We start from the raw sequence: 27,117 nt of genomic DNA on the forward strand, positions 1-27,117 counted from the left end.
TCTTCATGAGGAATGTGTCAAAGTCTGATGGTCACATTCTGTTTTTTCTTGAATTCATTAAATAGATTTCTTGAATAAAAATTTAAATTTGTTATTTATCATTTTGCATGACCGTTTTTCACACTCACAATCACAATTAATGACGTCTTTATGTAAACAGCTGGGTTCTGTTCTTGTTGACCTCAAGTGTAGTTCACACTGCTCCACATTCTGTTTAATATCATACTTTTTTATTCTTATTTTCTCATAATAATATCATTGTGTCTGTGATTGCAGGTGACCGATGTGTTGGAGATTTCATCCATCAAGGATACAAGAAATGGGAGACATGCAAAAACGCCAAAGGTAACAAAATAATGTGTTCTGTACATGTCAAAGCTCTTACTTTAGTTTGTGTTAACTCTCTGAATGGCTCAAAGATGTAAAAATGAACAGACTTTATTGTCTATTATAAACAGTGTATGAATGTAAATATGTCCAGATGACAAAAAGCAAAGCTTTTCCTCCTCGCCGGATATTCCATGAAGATTTCACTTATCAAAACAATTTAAGAACGTATTACTGGAGTTCATGTAGTTTGAGGATGAACGAGAAAACACAAGCCTTGTCATTGCAGTCTAAAGGGGTTTGAAACGTTTTCCAGACTGTGTGAGAATATAGCTGAGCGTTATATAGATTCTTCACTTTATACCTGTGAGGTGATATCACACATATTGTAATGTTTCATTTTCATCAGATGGGTTTCATTACATGACTTTATTGTTACATTGTCTCTGGTTTAAAGGAATACTCTCTATTACAATGATTGTGTGTGTCTGTTGTGTAAACTTGTAAGGAACTGTCATGAACTGTGTAGGAGAACGTGGTGGAAGAACCCAATAGCAGGCAGCGGGGATGAAGGGGTTAAGATTTTAATAGACAATAAACACAAAACAAAAACCCACGAGGGAGTAAAACAAGACTAGATAAATAATAATGACAACAGGACACGGACTAACTAGACTGAACAAAATAAATACTTAGACTAGACTAGACTAGACTAGACTAACTCACCTAACAACAGTGTAACAATAATTCTAGACATGCCATACGAGATCCAAGAAAAGCCATGTATTTCTCACACAAAACCTAAGGCTATGCCATGACTCCGCTGCAAGACCAAGAATAAACATGACATGATATCGGAATCATGACAGGAACTCTCCCAGGGTGTGCGGGTGTGCGTGTGATACTCATGTAATGAGAATCTCAAAGCTGTGTTTGTTTTTCAAAACTCTGTGAGGTAAGAACGGGTTTATGACAAACGTCCAGCATGGTTTAATCTTTCGCTGCCAGTAGAAAGAAACCGTTTCCTTTACAGTTACATTTAGTCATTTAGCAGATGCTTTTATCCAAAGCGACTTACAAAGAATTCAGGGAGCAATAAGTGATATGCCATACAATTAATTTAGTGAATTAAATAGCACCTAATCTGTTTCAGAGAGTTCTCACAGTCACATGATATGCTGTGACACTAGAGACGACCCTGCACTTCTCTCCATACAATAGAGCTTTGTTTAAGGTTGTTCATTAAAATGACTAGAGCTCTCTTTGAATGGGTTACTAGAAACCACAGAAGATGAGATTCCACTAAAAGAGATTGTCTGAGTCATTTCAGCTGCTTTTCAGGTCTGTCTCAGCGGTTAGGGCTCTTTCTGTTGTTCAAACTGGTCACTCAGTTGAGGGATGTGATGGGTTAGGATTAGAATTAGCAATAGGGTGTTTTTATGTGCTTTTAGATTTAAGCTATTTATGATTGTTATGTCAGTACAGACACTTATTTTTGTCTCCTCTCTCTCTGTGAACATTGCCCTGTAAAGCTGCTTTGCAACAATGCATATGTCTCAAGAGTGCTAAAGAAATGAATTTGAAAAGAGTCAATCTTGCCATATATTCTTGATATTTGAAAAGCGGCAAATATTGTGATGCTTAACTTTAAGGAACAACTTTAAAGAACCATGCTAGCTAAGCCTGTCAGATCTATGGCTCTTTTCTTTCTAAAAGAAAACCGAACGGATGCCATGCTGTTTCAGACAGTTGCCTGGATGGGAACACAGAGTTCTTCCAATCTTCACATTCAGTAAGACTTGCCTCAGTGGGTTTTGTGTTCCTCTCTCGGGTCGTGTTGTTGTTGGGACAGAGCTTCATTGTTAATGCCTGATTAACTCCACAGATTTAGATTCCTGCTCTACAAACCTAATGCAGATACAAACAATGGCTCTTATACAAATATAAATACTTTCTTATGCAATTCATAATAATACAGTGTGTCTTTATATACAGTACATATTAAATGCTCCTGTGTCAAAACTATATTTCCGTCATCTACATTTATTTTTTTCCACAGTTCTTCCACAATTTAATTAATTTGCATTAATTAAAAGATTGTTGTAAATGGTTTTCCTTACACACTTCCACATACAATATGAACTTAACAGCAATCCCTAAACATTCATTCAGACTCATCAAGTGAGTTCATGGAGTCATGATGTTTATTTTACTTCTTTCAGCTGCCGTGAATATTTAGTGACAGAAACCTGATGTCTTAATGAATATGGACATAAGTTGCCTGGTGTGACGTGTTTGAAGCAGGAAGAGTCATTTTAATTGTGAAGCTGATGGTTGGGTTACCTATAAAGTCATGTTTAATTCCTTTCTATGTTCTACATAATTGTTCTCAATAAGCCCTGAAACATTCAATAACCTTGTTAACCAACATCAGTGTATCGATGTTAATCTTCTAATTTATGCGCAACAATTCCATTAACATTTGTACAATTTGTTTTGTTTAGTGTGTAATTATGTATTGAAAACGATAATGTGTATATATTTTTAAAAATGTGTATAATCATTTCCAGTAATATCTCATTGATCATAAAAGTTGTGTTGTAACTTGTCTTTTTATACTTCGTAAAGTTTTTTGATGTTTTTAACCCATAATCTTTTTCTTTGCACATTTTAATGTGGTCTTGGACCTTTTACTTTATATCTGGATGGACAAAAATGGTCCTTAAATATGAAAATCTCAAAAACCTTGAGCCCATGAATGAAGTGATATGTAATTTGGATGCAGAGAGTGTGGTGGAAGATTGATCACTGGGAAACTGCACACAAATGCTCATTGTGTCTTTTTGTTGTGTTAATCAAGCCGGAAGAACCAGACAAATAAATCCTAAACTGGGTGAAAACAAACAAACGCTCAAAGCGAAGGAACAATGTTTTTGGTTTAAAAGCAGTATTATTTATTTCTAACTTTGTTTCACTTGTTAGTTTGTGATGTAAACATTATTGTAAAATGCCTTATAACCCAAAGGCTGCGTGCTGTGTTCACACTTTAATCTTATTAGGTTCACCTGCTTCTCGCTGCATTGTGATTCTGTAAACATGTATTAAAAGAATGACTATATCTGTCAGGACTCTGTCCTTCCTGTTTCGAGTTTTCTAGCTCACTGGTCAGAGTCATGACATTGCCACGTCTTTCGGGTTTTGTTGGCCGCCGTTTTGATGGCCGCCGTTCCTGTACACTTGTTCCTGTTTCAATTTGTGAAATTATTATTTCAATTCTAAGATCTTTGTTTTGTTTTGTCCCCCACGTGGGAGGTGTTTGTTTGTTTGTTTGCGTGCTTGTTTACCCGATTGTGTTTTTTTCATTTAAATGAAGTTCCGTGGTTAACCCTTCGTCTGCCTGCATCTGGGTTCTGTCCAAACCCATTTCATGACAGAATCAATGTATTTTGTAGTACGATTTCAAAGAGCACTACTATAAAAGACACATTTCCAATCCTGATGATGATGCATTTCTTTGTGTCTCTCAGGAAGCCAAGCTTCGAGAACTTTTAGATGTGGGGAGCCTGGATGGCAAATTAGAGAACAGAATGCTGACAGTGGTTTTTGGCACTGACATTGTTAACATCACCTACCTGAACTTTATGGCCTTTAGTGAAGAAGTAGCAGAGGTAAATACACATCCATTCTCAATCCATACAAGTGTGTAACCTAATAAACACACATACAGTACATGTGCTGTCCTTAAAGTGATGCCGTGACATCATACTCCACCATTCTGAAGTACAGCCATGTCTTGTTCACATTACACATACACTTGCTGTTTTATTTTTCAGCTGTTTATAGCTTCCAAATGATTTCCTGGTAACTTCAAACTGGGGACTGAAATCTCAATGAATCTGTGAATGCATAAATATATTAGATATTCATAGATGTGAATGTCTATGTCTTATGTCACTTAAATCCGAACAAATGCTCCATGTGAGATGTTGTTTTCTCCATATATGTTTGATATAGGTTTTGCTTTGTGTTTGTAGGAGTGGACTGAGAAGCTTTTTAGTTTAGCTTCAAACCTGCTCGCTCAGAACATGTCCAGAGAATCCTGTCTGGAGAAAGTGTAAGTTCCTCCGCAATGAGCATCTGTTCGGTGTTCAGTTCCACTAAGTCTGTGATGTTTCTGTCTTCACAGTCATTACAGACGTTATTTACAAATATTAAATCTAGGCTAGCACAAGTATTCTGTTTAGTAAATTTTGCATGAGAATTGACACTCTTAAACCCTGAGAAAAATCACCCAGCAACAATCCAAAGGACTTCATGTCATTCATCTGTACAGTATCTCTCTGAATCTTTAACATACAAACGTGTGGCTTCTTACGTCATTTGAACACTTCATAGGTACACGAGATTGACGCTGCAGCTCACGCCCGAAGGCGGCGTTCCTGTTAGAAGGTTTGTACAGACCATCTGTTAAAATCATTCAATCTGTTGACTGTATGAAATGTGTTGTCACTTCTACCTGTGCACTTGTGTGTATGTGTTTTGTTCCTTTTAGTATTTTCCGCACGTTCTGTGCAGACAGAAAGCGAGTTGAAGGTGCTCTAGAAATCTGCAGCCTGCCGACAGAAAGAGTAAGAAACGCTTTTGTGGTTTTATTACTATAGATTCTCATTAAACATGAAATGTGTTCTCCATTCATTTACTTACAGGTATTGTTATATTTCACTATATAACATTGAAAATATTCACTTTTCCGCGGTCGGGCCAAACCCTTCCATGTCTCGATGATCAGACCCAGTCGTTTAATATAACCATAAGACCCTACACTTTTAAGCTAAAGCACTTCTGTCTTGAGTCCAGGCCCTTGACCTGTTTGTTGGTTTCGACATTGTGTGTATTGAGTTAGGGTTACGGTTAGGGTTTAGGGTTAGAGTTGAATGTTGACTGTAATTGTACAAACAAAATCACTGTAAACTCAGAATCACACCCAGTGTAGGTTTTATTTCAATTCCTACATTGCAAATAATACGACATGATATCAGTTTTCGGTTCATTACACTGCTGTTCTTCCCTACAGAATGACTCGGTTTCTCAAGATACGTTTACACCTGACATATTTCGACGTCTTCTCAACAGTATATGTCCACGGAACGACATTGACACAATCTTCTCAGAAATGTAAGTTTATTGATAAACATTTAAACATGCTAACGTCTCACTGTGAGTGTAGCGTGTTTAGCTTGAATTTGTAGACATTACGTTTAAAAGAAGACAGAATCTTTCAACCATTTCATTGCATCAAATGTAACATGGAAGTGTGACAAATATTGTTGAATTTCTTTTAGTTTTTTCTGTTATCTCACCCTCCCCTTCCAACCCCAATGTATTTAAGTATACAAGGACTGTTCACAAAGTCAAGATCGAAACCAATAATAAATCATGTGCCATACAGTACGCATCAAATTATAAGTAGGGACAGAAAGGCCTGATCTAAACTTCTGGTGTGTATTTGTCTCTGTATGTTAATGTTCTTGTTAATGTTGTAAACACGCAGCGGTGCCAAAAGCCGTCCGTATCTCACAGTTGAGCAGATGAGAGATTTCCTCAACAACAAACAGAGGGACCCTCGACTCAATGAGATCCTGTATCCGCCCCTCAAAGCCGAGCAAGTGCAGGCATTGGTGGAGAAATATGAGCCTGACAGCATGCTTTCACAAAGAGGTCTGTGTGTTCACCTGACGTCCTAAACCTCTTCATCTAGAATCTGACTGAACAAGCAGAGTAATAAGGTTTATAAAGGCTCATGTGATGTTAAACAGGACAGAAAATGGAAAAATGAAACACCTTCAGTGTAGAGAATATGAGCCTTTCAAGAGTGAACCACCTAAAATAAATGAAATGCTCCTGTGAAGGTTTGTAAAGTGTGATATAGTGATGCATGCATGCAAATGTGCCGTATGATGGGAGGGGAAGCCGTCACGGCTGTTGCCATAGAGACAGAATTCAGCGTTGTGCTTCAGTGGGGTGCTTGAATGGAATGCTGCCTGCCTGACACACGCACAACACACAGACTCACACTCTCATATCAACTCATTCACTGATCTGCCGAATCTGCAATGAAAATGCATTTTTTTTTCTAAAAACACTAAACAGGTAAGAACTGAAGAACTCTGAACAGTCACCATTTTTAATGAAAGTTAACTTGAGTAAAAAAGGAGGTCTCATCTACAGTATTTAATGAAATCTTCCTTTATGGGTTTAAAGAGGTGAGATGAGAGGCAGCGTTGAGGTGTGCGAGAGGAATGTGCAGTAAATGAGTTGTAGGAGTCTACAGAGGGCACGACAGCTTTAATTAGTGTCTGGTGGTCAGACAGCCTGCAGGGATCTCCATAACATGAAACTCTCTCTCTGACAATCTCCTGTCATCAGTTTCTCTTTGCGTGAGCTGATTTGTGGATGTCTGTGGTGGCGGTTTGGTTGGCTAGTGTGAACGATTACTGTAGTTAAAATCCACATGTACTGTATTTACGTAGAGAACACCACACACGCTTCAGGTGTTTTCTGACTTCAGTGGTCACACATCAGTGAAACAAACGTTTCTGTTTTCATGCAGTAGTCAGTAACACAGAGCGATTTGTGTTGACACAGGGCAGATCTCTGTTGAGGGATTCGCCAGATATCTGAGCGGAGAGGAGAACAGCATTATACCATCAGAGAAACTGGACCAGAGTGAAGACATGACCCTCCCGCTCTCGCATTACTTCATCAACTCCTCGCACAACACCTACCTCACAGGTCAGCCAATTAGCTGCCTCAAACCACACCTACCTGCGTCACATGCGCGTTCTGACGTCAGCAGTATGTTAAAGGTGTCGTTCTTTGGCTGTTTTCGAAGCTTTGGTGATGATCTTTGGGTGTTTAACAATGGTTGTTCATGTTTTTAGTTTCCAAAAACATTTCATATTTCACATATTTTAAGTCTATTGTTCACCGCTGTCTCTCTTCTCACAATACGATTGTATTTTGTCCGATTTCTATAAAATCCCTCCTTCCGAAACGCTCTGAAGCTGACCCAGTCTGTCATGATTGGTGCCCCGCTTACAGCGTGTGTCTGGAGATTATGAGGATAAATCAGTAGCAAAACATCAGAGCTGTAGATTTTAATTTGTGAACTTGTAAGAATTTGTACCTGTACACTAACATTCTCACACTAACACACTCACAGCCACAATGTGAAAACTAAAACTAAAACAAAAAAGTGTAGTTGAAAGTTGAGATTTGCATTCGTGAACAAACGCTCACAAATCTGTCTTCTGAATTTGAAGTTGTAGAAAAATTGTCACAAATGTGTAAACTGGCATTTACAAAATACATTGGCAGATACAAATGCATAGCACATATTTACACGTTTTCCGGGATTCGAATTTGAATTGCAAACCCAAATAGACATCTGCAACCTCTCGAACCTGTCACTGCAGTCAAATCTTCCCGCCTTGACTTTTGATACTACTATCGCGATAAACCCGATGTAAAACTAACCTGTGCCCTTGAAAGGTCAGAGGTGAGAGAAAGTGCATCATTTGATGACGTCATGCGGCTGAGCCACACCGCCCCCTAACGGCAGGAATGGCCTCAGACTGGCGAACGGATAATAAAATGGAGACATTTGCAAGCAGGACTTCAGAGAAGTGTTTTAGAGATGCACACACACAATATCAGTGTATTACACAGAACACCTTTCACAGCCGATGTTAAAGTCATGGAAGCTGTTATTTGACTGTTGGTGATCTGAATGTGTGGAGCTGAATTCTTATTACCAGCTGTAGGACTGTGATGAAACTGAAAGTAGTTTAGCGTGTAGCTCAGTCAAATGTTTACAATCTCTGAGAACCAAACACTACTCCAGCGGCTCCTCCTCTTCTCTAAGGAAGGTCTCACCCCATTTGGCGTATTAATTTGGACAGAGGTTATTTAAAGCACTCGGAATAGTGACATCATGTACCCGGGAAGAAAAGGGCTGTAGTCCCATTCCAACTCGCTATGTAGTCCTTGAAAAGCGAATTCTGTTAAAGACAATATCTCGCTTGGCACTGAACTTTTAGCTTTATCATTTTGTAGATATTGTTTACGCTCTAATAGCAACATTACACAATAACTTAAGGTTGAAAAGTGGTATCACAGGGAACGACACCTATAACGTTGTGCGTGTGATTTACACAGCGGGTCAGTTGGCTGGAAACTCATCGGTGGAGATGTACCGTCAGGTCCTGTTGTCTGGCTGTCGATGTATTGAGCTGGACTGTTGGAAGGGCCGGACGGCTGATGAAGAACCCATCATCACACATGGCTTTACCATGACATCTGAGATCTCCTTCAAGGTGCTGCAGGATGAATTTCATTTAATCTCTGGTCTCTTCTTTCATTGATAAATGTTTCTTTCAAGGTCTAATTTCTGATTTATGTCAAACAATACATCATCCAGTGTCTGTCAATCTCAAACCACTTCCATATTTCTATCTATGTTATATACATTACGTTGTAATAATTGTTATATTTTACAAAAATATTTAATTTACTAAAGATGTTTTATGATAATCTACTGTATGAACAAGTGAGTGTTGTTTCTATAGACTCAAATGTGTCTCATGTTTTCAGGATGTGATAGAAGCCATCGCGGAGAGCGCCTTTAAAACCTCACAGTTTCCCATAATTCTGTCTTTTGAGAATCATGTGGATTCGTAAGCTTTGATTCTTCTTTTTACACTTTTTTCTCAGACACACGTAAGCTTTTTTTTATCCAACAGTCCGATTAAAACCCTCTAGACACTTCTTTTCAGTAGTAATGTAAATCTCATAATTGCCGTGTTTTTACATTATTTTATTACAGTTTTTTTATGTCTGTACTGTTGTGTGCTACATGTTTTTTTATGAAGTTGCTCTGCAACATTGCAAAATTGTAAAAAATAAAAAAGCAATGTTTGTCCTTCGAAATACCTTCAATATTCTGTTTATAACATTCAAAAAATAGTTTAATACTGTATATAATTATGAACAACAGTATGAGTAAGTGTGTGTGTGTGTGTGTGTGTGTGTGTGTGTGTATAACTGTATCTCTCTGTGACTCACAGTCTCAAACAGCAGGCAAAAATGGCTGAGTATTGCAGATCAATATTTGGCGATGCTCTGCTCACAGAAGTGCTGGAGAAATATCCTGTGAGTGTACACAACACACTCTCATGCACACGCACACACAGAAGCTGCCGCTCTTACATGTGTCATATTTATGTACTGTGTGTGTTGTTGAAGGTGTTTATGGTGGATATGTGTGTTTGTTTGTGTTCAGCTGGAGGCCGGCGTTCCTCTGCCCAGCCCTGCTGACCTGATGGGTAAAATCCTAATCAAGAACAAAAAGAATTCACATAAAGTCGACGGAAGTACAAAGAAGAAACTCTCTGAGCAGACGTCCAACGCGTACAGCGACACGTCCAGCACGTACGAGCCCTCGTCCCCCGGCGCAGGTACATATCCCACACCCACAGGACAACACAGCTCTCAAACACAGCTGCCAAATGCGTAAAATGTAATTTAAGAAATGTTTCCACAAGCATTTCTCTTGTTAACGTAAGAAAAAGTTAGCAAGTGCCTTGTGTAGCACAGTCAAGAACAGAGGTATTCAATTAAGGTTCCAAGAGGTCCGGTCTTTATATGTTCTTCTAAACGAAGGTCTGGACAATATGTTTTTTGAAAGTAAATAAATATTTGATCAATTTACTTCAATTGGATATTCTGTATGAAAATATGATCTTCTATCAGGCCATTTATTTCATATTTTGATATATGTATGTATAGGCTCTGTGGCTTTAGGGGAATTGTCTCTTAATAGAAGTCTGATCATTAATATTTGTGAATAAATAAAAAACTACTGACAACATGCAAACAGCAAATGTAATGTAACAATTAAAATCATAAACAGATAACAGAGTTACTAACTAAATAAGCCTTTCCGCGCCATTGTCACCTTTTCACTTTCATACCAGACTTCTATCTTTAAACAATTTCCCAATTACAACGTTGTTCATTACAAAAACGGAACCTGCTTGTGAGAACCCAGCAAATGTCCTTCAGAAAATCATCCTACAGAATATTCTGTGAAAATATAACAATATGATGGGATAATACCAAAATCGAACTGAACTTAATGCTTGAAATGAATCTTTGATTCTTGTTATAATAATCAATACCATTATGGGATGTTAGTCTGGGTTTTCACAGGGCACAAATGTTGACATGCTGATCAATAACGCTAATGCTAAATGTCATGGTTAATGAAACATCACAAATCTGGTTGAAAGGTTGGAAAAATTACAGCAAACAGACTGACGGATACAAATGCTTTAATATTCACTGCATTGTGTTTACTGTTGTGTGTGTATTTACCTGCACAGCTCGGTGTCTGCACTAGTGGTGTTAAAATAAGCACGTGTCTACTGCTCTTCATGCGGCGCGTCTTTGGCGGGAGAGAAGCATCGCTTGAGGAGCGGAAAGGGTTCAAATGAAGCACTAAATAAAGATATTATTGGATAGAGCGGCGAAAGATCAAGTGCATAATGTTCATGAGAGCGCGTGTAATGTGATTCTCCGCTGTGAAGACGCGTGGCTCAATTTAAACAAACCTACATAGTCAAAAGTTTGAAATGGTTTAAATTGTCTCTTGGTCTGTTGAGGATGACGTATAATCATTATAAACGTGTGCAGTGTGACCCTGCCCCCTGTTGTCCAGTCCGCTTCAGCACATTACAGTGAGTCTCAGGATAACTCTTTCAGTCAGTTTGTTAACACAAACACAGGTGAATGATAAAGTCGTTTGTTTCAGGGTCCACACACCAGGATTCACCTGAAAGCGTCGAGGCAGGCGTGAACCACACCAAGGGACATTTTCAGGGAATTCAGTCCATGGATAAAACATGTGATGACAAAGGTTTGTCAGTAAAAGGAACAGTGGGGTAAAATCTACTGTGCTCTTCGGACTTAATGTGAGTTTATGTGACATGTTTTCCAGAAGATCCGGACGCAGAGAGTGACGACAATGACGAAAGTAAAAAATCCAACGATGAGGTACATTTATTTGTAAACTTGACTGTTTAAGTCTGTGGCTTAAGTTGTATTACTTGTTTAACCCCATCAATCACAATAAAATGATATAATGTCCAATAAACCTTATTTGAACGTCATTCAATATCACTGTCATATTTCCTGAATGATGCTAAACCAGTGTTAGTGTTCTAGTGTTGTATGCTGCATGCTTCAAAGTCATCTGAGGATGAATGACAGAAACTCAAGTGAGGTCATCTTGTGGCCGTTGAGTGTATTACAGCAGGAGCTCTTTACAGTGTTTCTGCTTTCTGTAGGGGATGGCTGTAAATGAAGTCTTTGCCACAGAGGAGATGTCCAACTTAGTCAACTACATTCAGCCCGTCAAATTCAACTCCTTTGAGACGTGTAAAAGTAAGTCGCCCTGTTCTCAGAGTATGTTCAACAACATGACATCATCATGTGTGATGAGGGTTCTATCGGACATTTTTGACAAAACTTGAGTTAGTCACATATTCTTTCTTATTCTGTGAAAAGTTATTTACATTTTGTGGTGTTTTTTTCTTTTCGTCGTGCACATTTTGGGACGTTTTGTAGAAATAAAAAAACTTGATCATTCTGCTGTTGGTAGATGAGCAAGTTCTTGTGCAGTTCATGTATTGTTAAGTGTCTCTTCGTGTAAAATCATCATGTTTCACATTACGGCTGACAAACACTGTGACGTCAGTCTTTGCTTCACGAGAAGCGAGAGCCGATACAAATCTGTGATCCATGATACTATACATTTGTATGTGAGTATGTGCAACCCCTGGGATCTAACCCACGACACAACCTAAGGGGCAACAGGAAAGCCAGACACAGTATAACTGTAAACTTTAAAAGTGTATGTTTGTCTCCCTGTAGCCTGGCACATAGATCAGCACACGTGACAGGTCTATGTGTTCTGTTTGTTTGTTTGTTTGTTTTCTGTGCAGAAATGAATCGGAGTTACGAAATGTCGTCGTTCGTGGAGACCAAAGCCCTGGAGCTGCTCAAGGAATCACCGGTGGAGTTTGTCGACTATCTTTTTTATTGCACTTCCACTGGCCGTAAACTTTTTCATGTAAACCTTTGATGCCAAAGACTAGGAATGTTACGATTCACTGTAAGCCGATTGAAAATAGATTATATTATGTCGCGATACATGTTTTGAACAGCAGGGGCCGCTGTGTTTAGTGCAATCTTTCTAAACGTGGAAATGCTGATTCGTATTTCTTAAACAAGTTAGGAAAAGCACAGACAGTCTTATAGTTTGTATTGTTCATTTTTGATGTGATTTGGAATTCGTTTTAAAACTGCAATTTAGTTATTTTCTTTGACACAAAATATATTTTTATTTTTCAAAGAAATGTGCGGAATTTCAGTTATAATAATAAAAAAAGCAGTTGTTCATTTCTAAATTCTCAACTCATTCGGTAAAATTGTGAAAAATCGTATCGCGAGATCAGAATCGTGAATCGCATCGTGAGTTGAGTGAATGGTTACATCTCTACCAAAGGCTCATTTTGTCTGTCCAGGATTCTTAACTCATTTTCACAGGTATAATAAAGTACAGTTGAGCAGAATTTATCCCAAAGGAACCCGAGTGGATTCCTCGAACTACATGCCTCAGCTCTTCTGGAACTCTGGATGTCAGCTGGTGGCTCTGAACTTCCAGACGATGGGTGCGATGAGTTCTTGTTTGTGTTGCATGTTGATTTATAGTGTCAGCACATGTCATTACGTGTATCTAACCCACAATACAAGCAGTGTATACAGACATACAGTATATACAAGTCATTGACGTTTTAATTTATTTGATTATGTGAAGCAATACGACAAAAAAAGTGAATGAAAAGGTGCGGTTGCAGTGATTCCAGATGATGTTTGTATGTAAATGTAATGATGTGCACATGTGGTCACTGAAAGAAACGGGCATGTGTGTCAGATCTGCCCATGCAGTTGAATCTTGGAATATTCGAGTACAATGGGAAGTGTGGCTATCGACTGAAGCCGGAATTTATGCGAAGGGCGGACAAACACTTTGATCCGTTCACACAGAGAACAGTGGATGGGATTGTAGCTCACACCCTGTCTGTGAAGGTCAGTAAGGATCTCAGGTCTGCAGCAAACACATTTGTTGGCTTTGCTGAATCTGATGTTGAGTTTGACTGATATTTCATCCAAAAATCACAAAGCACAAAATCTTAAATCATGTACTGTAGGCTATTACTTTATATTAAATATTTAGACAAACTCTCATGGCCCTTTACCTGGAATTGGTAAATAATGGGATTGCCTTGAATAAATGTGATGGCCAGTTGTTTTTTGTGATATACATATTTGTGAAATTTTACAACATAATAGTCTTGCAAGATTTTCTCGTCGTAAATCTGAATTCGATGTGATCAGTCCAAACATAATAACAGAAAGAGACCCGAGGCTGTCAGCAGCACTTTTTATAGAATGTTTAAGTTTGAATATCGAGATAAAATCTTGACTCAAGTTTTCTGATAGGAAATTTCTGTATGAATAAGGAGTAGAATGATCGCACAACATAAAGTTAAAGGTTGTCTATACATGTATGTGTGTTTCTTTACCAGATTATATCCGGTCAGTTTCTGTCTGATAGGAGAGTTGGTATCTATGCAGAGGTGGAGATGTATGGTCTGCCAGCGGACACCAAGCGGAAGGCCTTTAAGACAAAGACATCGCAGGGCAATGCAGTTAACCCCGTATGGGATGAAGATCCAGTAGTCTTCAAGAGAGTAAGTCCACATTATGCAGCCCTGCAAAGGCAAGAGATCTTAACCCGCTAGACAGTGTCGGCATTTCACCTAAACCTAGGGTATGGCAAAATGTCTTCTGGCCACCCATAAATTATACCACATCATATCTGACCTAACCATGTAGAAGAATCCACGAAACTGAATGAATGCACAAATATGCACAGAGATATACAGATAAAAGCAACACTGGCACACATAAGTACATTTTTTATTATTTACAGATAACGTGACAAATATTCTTCTTCTTGCAATATATTTATACATCCGGCTGGCAGAGGATATTGTTATGTGACTGTTGAAATAAAAAATTATAATTGCCAATTTATTGGCATATGTTAACATTAAAGGGGAAGTTCCCCCACAAACCAACTTTGTGTGATTTTTTACTCCCCCACATGACATTAAACGTGTTTAGAGAAGTTCTGGCGTCTTCGGAGAACAAATAAAGATATTTATGTGACATCCGATGTAGACATCATGGTGTCAGTTGTTGTCAAGGTCCAGAAAAGCACTAAAGACAAGGTTACATCGGTCCATCCGCTCATAGTGGATCAGTTGAATTTCTATGAAGCGACGAGAATGCTTCATGTGAGAAAAACAAACTAAAATAGCGACTTAAATTGATATATTCTCCTCTGTTGTGTCAGTGTATGGCACGGGTTCACGGGAGCACTTCTTCTTCTTGGAGGAGAGCACTTTGATGCATGCGTATTAGGTTTGTGCGCCGAACACCGCATGGGGCTTCTCCCTATTGGACACCGGCGCTCTGACTCACAACAGTGTTGTTTTTACACTCTAAAATACACTTGCTTCTGAGAAATATACAGAAGTCTAAAATATTTGTATTATCTTAATGAGTATCAATGTGCTCACTTTATTTCCACTGTTTTGTCTGAATGGCAACTGCGAAATTCTGCCAAACACAAACACCGCTCAAGATATTTATCGACATGATAAAGGATGTCTTGAATGTCCCACAAATCTCAATAACTCATTTTCCACCAAAAACGAAGTTACTGCCTTGTGCCTTTGCAGGCCAGTATATATTTGGGTTATTCCCTCGACCAGGGACGTGCACAGGGGTGTGACTCTGTGACATGAATATGACCTAAAAATTTCATTAAATAAGAAAATGAAGTGATGCTCACGAAATGTATGTGCATGGCCCTGCCTACGCCCGGCCAACAGAAGCAAGAATATGAGCATTACATGACTATCTATAATGCACAATATAAGTCTTGATGTTAGGTTATATGTATGGAATTTAATAGTAAATGCACTCGCTTCAATGTGACATTTCACACGATGCTTTGAAGAGCTATAATCTGTGTTTTAGGTCATACTTCCAACACTGGCATCATTACGAATAGCTGTGTACGAAGACAACGGAAAGTTTATTGGCCATCGCATCATTCCAGTGTGCGCCATCCGACCTGGCGAGTACAAAATGCCTAACACAGCTCAGGAGAACAGATGTTATGTTGGACAGAGTTATGCTTGATTGATAGATAAGTGTATTTGGATATGAACATACATGTTGCTTAATTATTTTCATTACAATGATGGATTGACAGATGACAGTGTGTAGAAATGATTGTGTCTCTGTTGTAGGTTATCACTACATCAGTCTGAAGAATGAGAGGAATCAAACTCTTACATTGTCTTCTGTCTTCATCTACACTGAAGTCAAAGATTATGTCCCAGACACCTTTGCAGGTACATGATGTTGTTTACACCTGTCTGTATCATGTTTTAGTAGGTATCTTGATCATTTATAGGTAAACAGGTATTTCTGTTTGTTACTAATGTTACTTTTACTTATGCGTCTTGTCTTCTAAAAAAATCTGCATTTGTTCTATCATTTACATTTTTCAAAATGAAGTGAAAAGAACACGATGATTAAAAGCATAATGAATCAAATCATAACCGTTTCTTAGTTGACAAGAATCGCAGTTCAGTTTGAAATGTATTGAGTATATTAGAATTGTTGGATGACATTAATGTTTAACGTCAGTGGTTGTATTTCACTATTATAAGTCGCAGACACAGACATTCCTTTAACAAATCCGACTTCTTTACGTAAAGTGTCAGGTTGTTGTTTCTCATCATAAGGTTTTACATTCTCTCGTGTCATTAGCATGCAGGTATGTTTGTGATGTTTCAATAGATGTAATCGAGGCCCTGTCCAATCCCATCCTGTATGTCGGTCTCATGGAACAGAGAGCCAATCAGCTGGCAGCTCTTACACAGGAGGAGGGAGCACAGGAGACGGACAGTGAAGAGGTTAGTGTGTGTGTATGTGTGTGTGTGTGTGTGTGTGTGTGTGTGTGTGTGTGTGTGTGGACACAGGTCTCACAGAATGTGGTTTGGGTCTTTTAAATGCACAGAGATGTATTATTTCTTTACACAGTATGTGTAGTATTAACACAGTAACAATAATCACCATTATTGTCAATAAAAACACTAATATATGGCACCTGGCAACGCTGCGCTGCGCTGATCAGATGTCATGGCCTCATGGGAAATGTCTCTCGCTCTCTGCTGAGATCATAAAAGCACAGTGTTGACTAGTTTTTGTTTAGTCATGTTGAGGTTGGGTTATCAGCGATACGTTTACCCACTGTGGACAGCAGTGCAGGTATGATCCAAGGCTTTTCTTTTCTTTTTTTGTTATTTTATGTTTATTTTGATCAATCATTTCAGTACAATCATACAGTATATTTCAGTTTACATAATGCTCATTACAGTCACAAAGTGTTTTAACAAATGCAGGTATGAACAATTACTTACTGTGTTTTATGTATAAATTGTACTCTAGATTTGTTCGATTGTTTCATAATATTTTATTTTTTACAAATATATATCAAGGGAAAGAACATGTGTTTCAGTTAAACTCAATCCTTAACAACCTCAGATGGCTTCTTATATTCTCAAATGACCTATTATTACATACACAGACAATAATATTTTATTAACATATGCACTATATATACATTTTTAATGCTTTTCATTTCAACTTCTGTCACTGTTCTGCTGTTTGTGAGCAGTTAAAGATGTTATGTCATTTTTACATCTTTAATGATGAAGATTCTTTATTGCCTTGACATGAAAGAGTAAGAGAAGTATTGGCAGCTTGAGGATGATATGGGCTTTGATCTATGGCTCCGGGTTAATATTGTCTTTATAGACTGTAGATGTTTGACATGGTGGCTTGTGTTGTGTGCAGGCATACAATACAGGAGAGACTGTCTCTGAGAATAAAAGTGAATGTAAACCAGCGGCTGAAAACGGTCTGAACCAAAACAACATGTCACCCAAATCCTCAGTGAGCAGTCAGCAAACTCCATCAGCAGGTACCTCAGTGCCCTTCATAGTCCACTACACAGGGTTTAGTGTACGATACCAGCTGCATTGTTTCTCTTTGTTTTAGGCTCTGTTAAACCAGCTGTGAAGTCTGAGGATATAGTTCAAAGTGTTTTAACAGGTACCACATCTCACGAGTCTCACATGTTTCTTAGTGACATGTTTAGGAGAAAACTGAGAGGAAATACTGACACTTTACTGTAAGAGTTAGCTGTAGGGTTCAATAAAACAATAGAAAAGTCATTTTCTTTGGGTGCTCTTATTCACTAGCGACTTCAAAGCCCCAAAATTCCCATTATGTCTGTGTAAAGTTAGAATGAGGAAAACCACTTATAAATCAAACTAAATGATGTTCCTTTGAACATGTACAAATTCAGAAAGGTTTATGTGATAGTTTGGGTTTAGGGTTAGAGTGAGGATTAGAGGATACAATATACAGTTAATACAGTATTAAAATCATCCCGTCTATGTCCATAAAACATGGAAACCCATTATATGTGTGTGTAACAGAGGTGGACACTTTGACTCTCGAGCAGTTGAAACAGCAGAAGTGTTACATCAAAGATCAGAAGAAACTTTATAAAGATTTAAAGGATCTGATGAAGAAACACAGCAGAAGAACTGCAGAACTGATGAAAGAACACGAGAGCAGACAGAAGCAGCTGCACAATGAGTTCCTGCGACGCACATCAGCACTTCAGAAAAGCACCAGACGAGATGTTAAGAACACGTGAGAACACCACAACCTCTCACTGACACGTTCAAGCTCAAGCCAGTTCTGTTTTCATCATCAATTGTTCTTCTTCTAGTTGAAAGTCATCACATCCTGATATCAACCCATAATAAATATGAATTACCCACATACAGTATATATTGAGTATATGAATAAAATGTTCATTATTATTGTGATGTAGCGTAATTTTCTGTCAGTGTGAATGAGACGTGGCTCTGAGGGGAGGGCATTCCAGCTTTAAGACTTTCTGTGAAGCATCTTTCAAACATCGAGTTGCCAATAACATGCCAATAACAATTATTTGACATTTGAAGTGATGTGAATACGCTTTAATGTGTGTGTGCAGGTCTCTGGAGCAGCAGTTATTAACTCTTGATGAAGAGAAAACTCACAGAATGACAGAACTGAAGGCCATGCAGCAGAAGGAGCTGCTGACGCTCAGACAGGAACAATATTACAGCGAGAAATATCTGAAACGAGAACACATCCGACTGGTAACTGCTCACACCAACATCAGCTCAGTGTCTCACTCGCTGCTTTCAGACGTATTTATTAACACTCATCCGCATTTCCACCATTCGTAGCCCAAGCGTCACCTTAACCTTAGCGTTAACCCTAAGCTCGCATCTGATTGGCCGAAGTGACGTTATTTGTGTTTATGAGATATCAGGCGTGAGGATGAGCGCAGCGCTGACGTGTGCAGATTCGTTCTTCACGTTATCTGCTCCAATGAAGCGTGAGATTTCATCTCGCCATGTTAATGCAAGATGAACGGATGAGAGTTTGCTGAATCAGAGCTGCAGATGAGCTGAGATAAATGCTCGTTCAAGTGCAGATCAATCTCAGCAAACATCGATTGATGTGTGTGTTTGTCCTGAACGGTACAGTACGCTCTGTCAGATCTTCTATAAGACAAACTCATTGGTCCTAGCCAGCAATGACATCATCATAAAACATCATGCAGGAAACGTATGTTAAATGTTACTATTTCTTTTTTGATTTTATTGACGAGCACACACAGGAATTTTCCTAACCCTAACGTTATACGCAGACGTAAAAAGCCAATGAACGTGTTGCTGTTTTCATGCTTACGAACTAACGTTCACAAATCTAGTGTTTGTGTCTGTGTAGTTGGTGGAGAAACTGACGGCCGTTGCAGACGAGAGTCACAACAACCAGCTAAAGAAAATGAAAGATCTGTGTGAAAAGTGAGCATCGCACCTGCACTAAAAACACACATTCACATGCTCTTGACATCACATTAATGATGCATGAATTCCACATGTCTAGAGAAAACAAAGAGCTGAAGAAAAAGATGAATGACAGACGACAAGACATGCTTCATGAGAAATCTCTCACCGCTGAGTATGTGACTTACACACACACACACACACACACACACACCTCGTGCTTTTCATGTCTGAAGATTCTGATTGTGTTTTCCAGAGAGAAGGTGGAGATGAGAAGATCTCATGTGAATGAGGTGGTTCAGTCCATCAGACGGGTACGTTTTCTACAAAACTATTGTTGTATTCAGGTTATTGGGTGCAAAATCTGAATAAAAAAAAAGACGTTTGTATGTTTTTCAGCTGGAAGACGCACAAACTAAAAGGCAAGAGCAACTTCTAGAGAGACAAAAAGACATTCGGCAGCAGATTGTGGATGAGAAGCCGAAGGTACTGCAGAATTCTTTACAATATCAAAAACACGACACACACGCAAACACACACGTATACCGCCATGAATACAATTATTTTGATCAGTTTTTCTGAATTTGCTATTTCTACTGCAGCAATGTGTTTAAGTAAAACAATCATTTTCTCCAACATTTCAAATACATTTCAAAAGTTGTTTTTATTTGCAGAAAATTGATATGAGACAGATTTGTGATTAAAGTTATAAGCTGTGTTTTTCCCCACAGCTGTATATCACAAATTGAAGCGTCTCACACACACACACACACACACACATTGCAGGAGTGTTTGTGTCCTCACTCTCAGTGTTATTTTAGCAGGACGACTCACAGGAGTTTGATGGTAAGTGTGATTCTATTCAACACTAACATTCAGGATAACCGCTGTGTCTTGTGCGCCTCTGGATCAAACTGTGACCGTCCTGTAAATCACGCACCGCAACTTCGCCTTTTTAGAATCCATGTACAACATCTTTTACAATGCAGTGAATGTGAAGTTTGTGAGATTTCAGGACAGTTGCTGTCTCACACAGCTGTGACGCTTGCTTTCCATCATCTGTAACCACGTGTGCATGTGCTTGATCATTCTAAACAAGAATACAGACAGACAGACAGACGCCTGTGCTCTGAAGAGATTGTAAAGCACAATAACAACAGTGTTTTCTTTAGCTTCTGGTGTCTCAGTTTGTTCTCGTCTTCAGACACTAACAGCACATGTTCAGTCATTCACTCACATTACAGCTCAGTAACACCAGAGGGCGTCAGAACACAGAAAGTCATTTGCTTTTTATTTCATCGTCTTGTTTTTTTGTCAGAAAATGTTTAATACCCCTACTAATGTAAGCATTTGTTGTTTCTCTTGTTTAATTCATTAACATTTGTGAAATGTTTTGATTAAATAAAAACTAGAATACATGATCTGAAAAATAAGTCAGATTTCTTGCCATTAGGATGTAGGAATATAGTTTTTTTTTTGTACTGTTGACACTAGTAACTTTATTTTAGCACCTTTTGTACTATTGTTCTTGTATGACATATTGCTTATTGCTCCCTGAACTCTCTGTAAGTCGCTTTGGATAAAAGCGTTTGCTAAATGACTAAATGTGTAAATGTAAATGGTCTACTATTTTTTGTTTTGTTTAATTTACAGTAAGTGTTTTTACAGAAACTAACCTGTGATCATGAAACACATCTGAGCTTCACAGTCACATGACATCAATCCTGCGTTTATTTGTTCAGATCTCTCGTGACGTCAGCATCCCTTATATCCTGTTTGGATCAGGCAGTAATGGACAGCTATATATGTGTGTGTGTGCGTGCGTGCGTGTGTGACAGTAAAGTATTGTTTAGAAGATTCATGCCAGGTCATCAGTGATTTCTTCATATTCACACACACACGTTAAAGGGACAGTTCACCCAAAAATGACAATTCTGTCATCATTTACTAACCCTCAGATTGTTCTGAACCTGTATAAATGTCTTTGTTCTGCTGAACATAAAGGAAGATGATTGTAGGAATGTGAGTAACCAAACCGATCTCATCCCCCATTTACTGCCACTGTAGGAAAAATAAATACCAAGGGAGTACCATCGGTTTGGATCTCATCCCCCATTAAAAACACATTTATACAGGTTTAGAACAATCTGAGAGCTAGTAAATGATTGACAGAATTTTAATTTTGAAGTGAACTGTCCATTTAAACGAGTTAAACGAGTCACGGATTGGTTAGCCCAGGTCAGTGTGTCTCTTATGTTTATAACACTTTAGACATCGGAACTGATTCTGGTGTTGCGATGTGTTTGTTGTGAGATTTTATTTGTGTACACAGAATGTTAGAATCTATTTTAAAGCACGTCGATGTTGAATGTAGGACCCCCTCTCCCCCAGGCTGCGGGCCGCGCAGTAAATGGTCATATGACTTTACAAACAGGAGCAGTGTGCCGTCGCCATGGCAACAGTCATCCTCCTACCCTTTAACCCCAAAATGACCAGCACAGAACAAACGGCGTGCAGAATGCTTTCTTCTGTGCTGTAGTGGAGAGTAGTCTGAGAAAACACCAACGTCTCAGTTAAGAGCGTATAGAAGAGGAGATCACATGAAAGAACTCCACATCACATGATCATTTCTATATTTCTTATAATAATGTGGTATATTTCTATAGATTATATAGGTTGTGCCGCGCTGCAGACCTCATGCGAGGTGCAACAACTCCCTCCGTTTCATGTTTGCTGCTCTTCATTAATAATTCACACAAAACCCCGCTGACTCTCACCAGAGGAAAGATTGTCACTGGATTAACAAACACAACTATCTTTGTGTTTGATGTGCTTGCTGGGGGTTAGTTGGGTTTGAGAAAGGCTTGAAACCTTCAGTAATCTGGACTTTATTCTCTGGGTTATAGATAATATTTCAAATGAAATATTAGGTTGTGTGAAACTAGGATCTGTTCAGGTAAAGGGAATTCTTTGGCTGGTGAATCTAGATTTGAGACATCCCTCGATGGAAGCCCAGAATTAGGACAGATGTTGAAGAAGGTCTCTCTCTCTCTCTCTCACCGGGTATTTTAAGAGCCGGTAGAATTGGACGTGAGTGAGGTTTGTTGACAGATGACACATTTAAAGATTCTCTCACTGGAGAAGACTGAACTTTCATCTCTCAAGGTCTCTGTAGGTGAGTTAATTCTGTGCCACCGCTCGAGGTTGGAGATGGGCCGGTTCCCAGCTCTTATGCTTGAAAATGTTTCACGCGTCAGTGTTTCCATAGCGATAACCATGTTAACACGTTGATGAGCATTTAAAGCAATGTTTCAGGCAGTCAATTCATTTCTGAGTTGAAGTCCTCTCTCTTTCTGTCTGCAGTCTCGCTGCACTGTAAACTGTCTAATAAAGCTGTAAATGGCCCATGGATAGAACTTCAGAGAGAGAGAGAGAAACAGGGACGTGTGGGCATCTTGGCACCGGATGCGGTTGGGTCGCTGCCGGGAGTCTCTAGCGTGTAGATGGAGGATGGCTCGGCCGAGTCACAGTTTCTTTGTATCTTGGCCAGCAGGGGGACAGCAGATGTCTTTTCACTAAGTAGGTCGCACTTTGTGTGGCGCGTTGCCTCTGACCATCTGCTCGTGTCATGTTGATGGAAATCAGAATTTCTTTCAGATGACCTTTCAGACACAAAAGCCAGTGAAAAAGAATAAATGTTTTCAGTCTCCTGTGTGTCTTAACAACACAAAAGAGAAAGTCGTAAAACTGTAGTCGATCAATGCAAGCAAAGATCTCAAATGTTTGAAAATCTTGCACATAATTCATCTTTGGTGCTGTCTTTAATTACAGAGTTCCCATGAGAGCGAACGGGGTAGTTAAGCAGTCAAACAAGCATTAAAGCAATTATTGGGTCAGAATGAATAGAAATCTTTAATCACTAAGGGAGTCTGTGCCTGGCAGAAAAACTTGAGATGACTGAAACATGATTGATCCTTACTTACTGTCCATGTGATTTCAGCCCTACGTTTACTCGCATGATAACCTGCTGCTTTGCTTTTATATAACACGATATGCATGTAGATCAGATCTGTGTGTTTTCTGACAGGATAGCAGAATAGTGAGGCTTAATAGCTGTTTTAATGGAGAATTAATCATCTCAATCCTAACGACTTGTCTTTGTTTTTGTCACGTCGGTCCAAAGTGATTTTGTGCTGATTTCTTTGGCAGATTCAGAGCGAGCTGGAGGAGGAATATCAGGACAAGTTTCAAAGACTTCCAGTGGAAATCCAAGAATTCCTGCAAGATTCTGCTGCTTGTGAAGGACATTTAAGGAATGACTGGAAAGATCTCCCCAAATACACAAGAGACACTGAGGAGAAAGACTTTAACACCTCACTCTGAGTTTGCTTGTAGTCACACTGAAGTTTGTAAATTCATTTTGAATTTTTTTAGGAGCGTTCTCTTTTAAATGTGTTTTCACTCAAACTTGTGTTTGCTTGTCAGATGTTTCTCTCACCCTCCTTTCAATTAAACTCTGAAGTAGGACATTACGTGTGTCTGCATTATGAAAATATAATCTAGAGTCAGTATAAACCCTAATGTTTGGTTTCACAGACAAGGTTTAAGGCTAGTCCAAGACTATAAATGAATGCTTGAGCTGTCTAAACTGAAAACAGCATGTACTAACATGTCTTTAATTATGTCTGTGCCATTGTTTTGACACCAGTACAGTTTTTTTCCGAGGCATATTTATAAAAGCAACGTAAATATACTAATCAAACAAAGGCTTAGTCCTGGCTTAAGCCTTGTCTGTGAAACCGGGCCTTAATGTTTAGAAACCAAATCAGTCAAATGTTGGACATGGACGCTGTGAATTCTGCCTTTACCAATGGGGACTTACAGGGGGAAACCTGTTAGTGAAATTTGTGCCTTTTGTCTTGTAGAAAGTGAACACTGCAGCTTTAAAGTCACCATGCAAATAAGAATGATACAAATTTTTGCACCCAGCGTTGCAGTGATTATTATAAATGATTAGATTTATCCATGCACATTTGATATATTCATTTGCTGTTGTAATCTTTAATCAAAAACATAAAGCTCCACTCCCCCTCTAAACAACAACTCTTCTCTTCATGAGGTAGGACTACCGACTGTCCAATGGGTGCCGCTGGTGTATCAGGCCAGCTTTCAACGATCCAATCAATTAGGGCATGGCAACATGAAGTCCCGCCCTACTTTGTTTCCAATTACAGAAGCTGATCATTAGGATGTACGATATGGAAAAAGATGACAATCACAACTTCTGTTGTTCATGGTGACTTTAAGAGAGTTTAGCCATGAGAGATGTGGATTACCGTGCGTTTATGAGGGATCGTGTCAGGTGATAAGTGGAAACAAAACGATTTAAATCTGTATACACATAGTAACACAAACTCAACAATTACAGCAAATTCACATTAAAATCATCATTTTATGTCACATGAGTCTGTGAGTGACATTTTTAAACTGTTGAATGCTACATGAGAAATGCATGAGTGTGTAAAATGTATTTGACATTTATACTGTAGTTCATTATTTCACCCAATGCACATCTTCAGAATGATATACATCAAATCTGGACATAATAAATGTCACTTCTGTCCTCACAAGTGCTGCCTGCTGTTTTTCTGTCTGAATTCATCCATGTGTTTCAGGTTTGTAGGGTGCTCAAAATTTTTCCATGCCAAATTCCATTCAATTCAAGTTTATTTTTGTAGTACTTTTCACATTTTTGTTAATTTAGTAAAGACAAACATTTTGGAGAACAAACAGAAAACAAAAACAGATAAAGAACAATATTAATAACAAAGAAATGCAGGAGCGGGAACAAAAAAATTGTAAAATAGGGGTCAGCTGTTGCCTAGTGGTAAGAGTGTTGGGCTTGTGATCAGAAGGTTGCCGGTTCGAATCTCAGTACCAGTAGGTCATGACTGAAGGGCCCTTGAGCAAAGGCACCTTACCCCTGATTGCTCTGCAGTAATGTGCCACTGTAAAAAACTACTTTTAAGTCGCTTTGGATAAAAGCGTCCGCCAAATGAATAAATGTAAATGTAAATACAGTACATTAAATTTTAGAGTACATAATATATCATTGCAAATCGAATTCAATTCAATTTTTTATACCGCTTTTACAATTTGCATTGCATCAAAGCAGCTGTACAATAAAACCAAAACCAAGAAAAACAACACAAGTTGAACACACACCAAAGAAATCAACTTAAACGATAATATGAAATAGAGAATGAAAGAAAATGCAAACACATACACGTGTTACCTGTGCTGTCAGTCCTGTTACCTGTGCTGTCAGTACTGTGACCTGTACTGTCAATCCTGTTACCTGTCCTGTCAATCCTGTTACCTGTCCTGTCAGTCCTGTTACCTGTGCTGTCAGCTGTGACCTGTACTGTTAGTCCTGTTACCTGTACTGTAAATCCTGTGACCTGTACTGTCAGTACTGTGACCTGTACTGTCAATCCTGTGACCTGTGCTGTCAATCCTGTTACCTGTGCTGTCAGTCCTGTTACCTGTGCTGTCAGTACTGTGACCTGTACTGTAACTCCTTTGGCCTGTCAGTCCTGTGACCTGTACTGTCAATCCTATGACCTGTCAGTCCTGTGACCTGTACTGTCAATCCTATGACCTGTCAGTCCTGTGACCTGTACTGTCAGTCCTGTGACCTGTACTGTCAGTCCTGTTACCTGTGCTGTCAATCCTGTTACCTGTGCTGTCAGTCCTGTTACCTGTGCTGTCAGTCCTGTTACCTGTGCTGTCAGTCCTGTTACCTGTGCTGTCAGTACTGTGACCTGTACTGTAACTCCTTTGGCCTGTCAGTCCTGTGACCTGTACTGTCAATCCTATGACCTGTCAGTCCTGTGACCTGTACTGTCAATCCTATGACCTGTCAGTCCTGTGACCTGTACTGTCAGTCCTGTGACCTGTACTGTCAGTCCTGTTACCTGTGCTATCAATCCTGTTACCTGTGCTGTCAGTCCTGTTACCTGTGCTGTCAGTCCTGTTACCTGTGCTGTAACTCCTTTGACCTGTCAGTCCTGTGACCTGTACTGTCAATCCTATGACCTGTCAGTCCTGTGACCTGTACTGTCAGTCCTGTTACCTGTACTGTAAATCCTGTGACCTGTACTGTCAATCCTGTTACCTGTGCTGTCAGTCCTGTTACCTGTGCTGTCAGTACTGTGACCTGTACTGTAACTCCTTTGACCTGTCAGTCCTGTGACCTGTACTGTAACTCCTTTGACCTGTCAGTCCTGTGACCTGTACTGTCAATCCTATGACCTGTCAGTCCTGTGACCTGTACTGTCAGTCCTGTTACCTGTACTGTAAATCCTGTGACCTGTGCTGTCAGTCCTGTTACCTGTGCTGTCAGTACTGTGACCTGTACTGTAACTCCTTTGGCCTGTCAGTCCTGTGACCTGTACTGTCAATCCTATGACCTGTCAGTCCTGTGACCTGTACTGTCAGTCCTGTGACCTGTACTGTCAGTCCTGTTACCTGTGCTGTCAATCCTGTTACCTGTGCTGTCAGTCCTGTTACCTGTGCTGTAAGTCCTGTGACCTGTACTGTAACTCCT

General features: G+C 39.2%; 1 protein-coding gene across 1 annotated transcript; it reads left to right on the forward strand.

Moving 5' to 3' along the window:
• Positions 1-276: 276 nt before the first annotated feature.
• On the forward strand, positions 277-25,136 carry plcb1l (phospholipase C beta 1-like; the record flags this gene model as incomplete). Its single annotated transcript, XM_079474530.1, has 31 exons — positions 277-345; positions 3,855-3,995; positions 4,362-4,441; positions 4,723-4,776; positions 4,880-4,955; positions 5,402-5,502; positions 5,879-6,045; positions 6,973-7,119; positions 8,545-8,702; positions 8,980-9,062; positions 9,453-9,537; positions 9,668-9,842; positions 11,198-11,302; positions 11,384-11,439; positions 11,733-11,829; positions 12,390-12,474; positions 12,994-13,118; positions 13,382-13,536; positions 14,037-14,201; positions 15,559-15,658; positions 15,834-15,938; positions 16,390-16,505; positions 17,449-17,575; positions 17,653-17,706; positions 18,096-18,315; positions 18,665-18,812; positions 19,450-19,526; positions 19,609-19,683; positions 19,765-19,822; positions 19,908-19,994; positions 23,718-25,136. Coding segments are annotated over 31 exons (3,465 nt in total), but the record flags the coding sequence as incomplete, so codon positions are not given.
• Positions 25,137-27,117: the final 1,981 nt, after the last annotated feature.

Source organism: Barbatula barbatula (assembly GCF_947034865.1).
Source record: "Barbatula barbatula genome assembly, chromosome: 15".
Taxonomy (NCBI): Eukaryota; Metazoa; Chordata; class Actinopteri; order Cypriniformes; family Nemacheilidae; genus Barbatula; species Barbatula barbatula.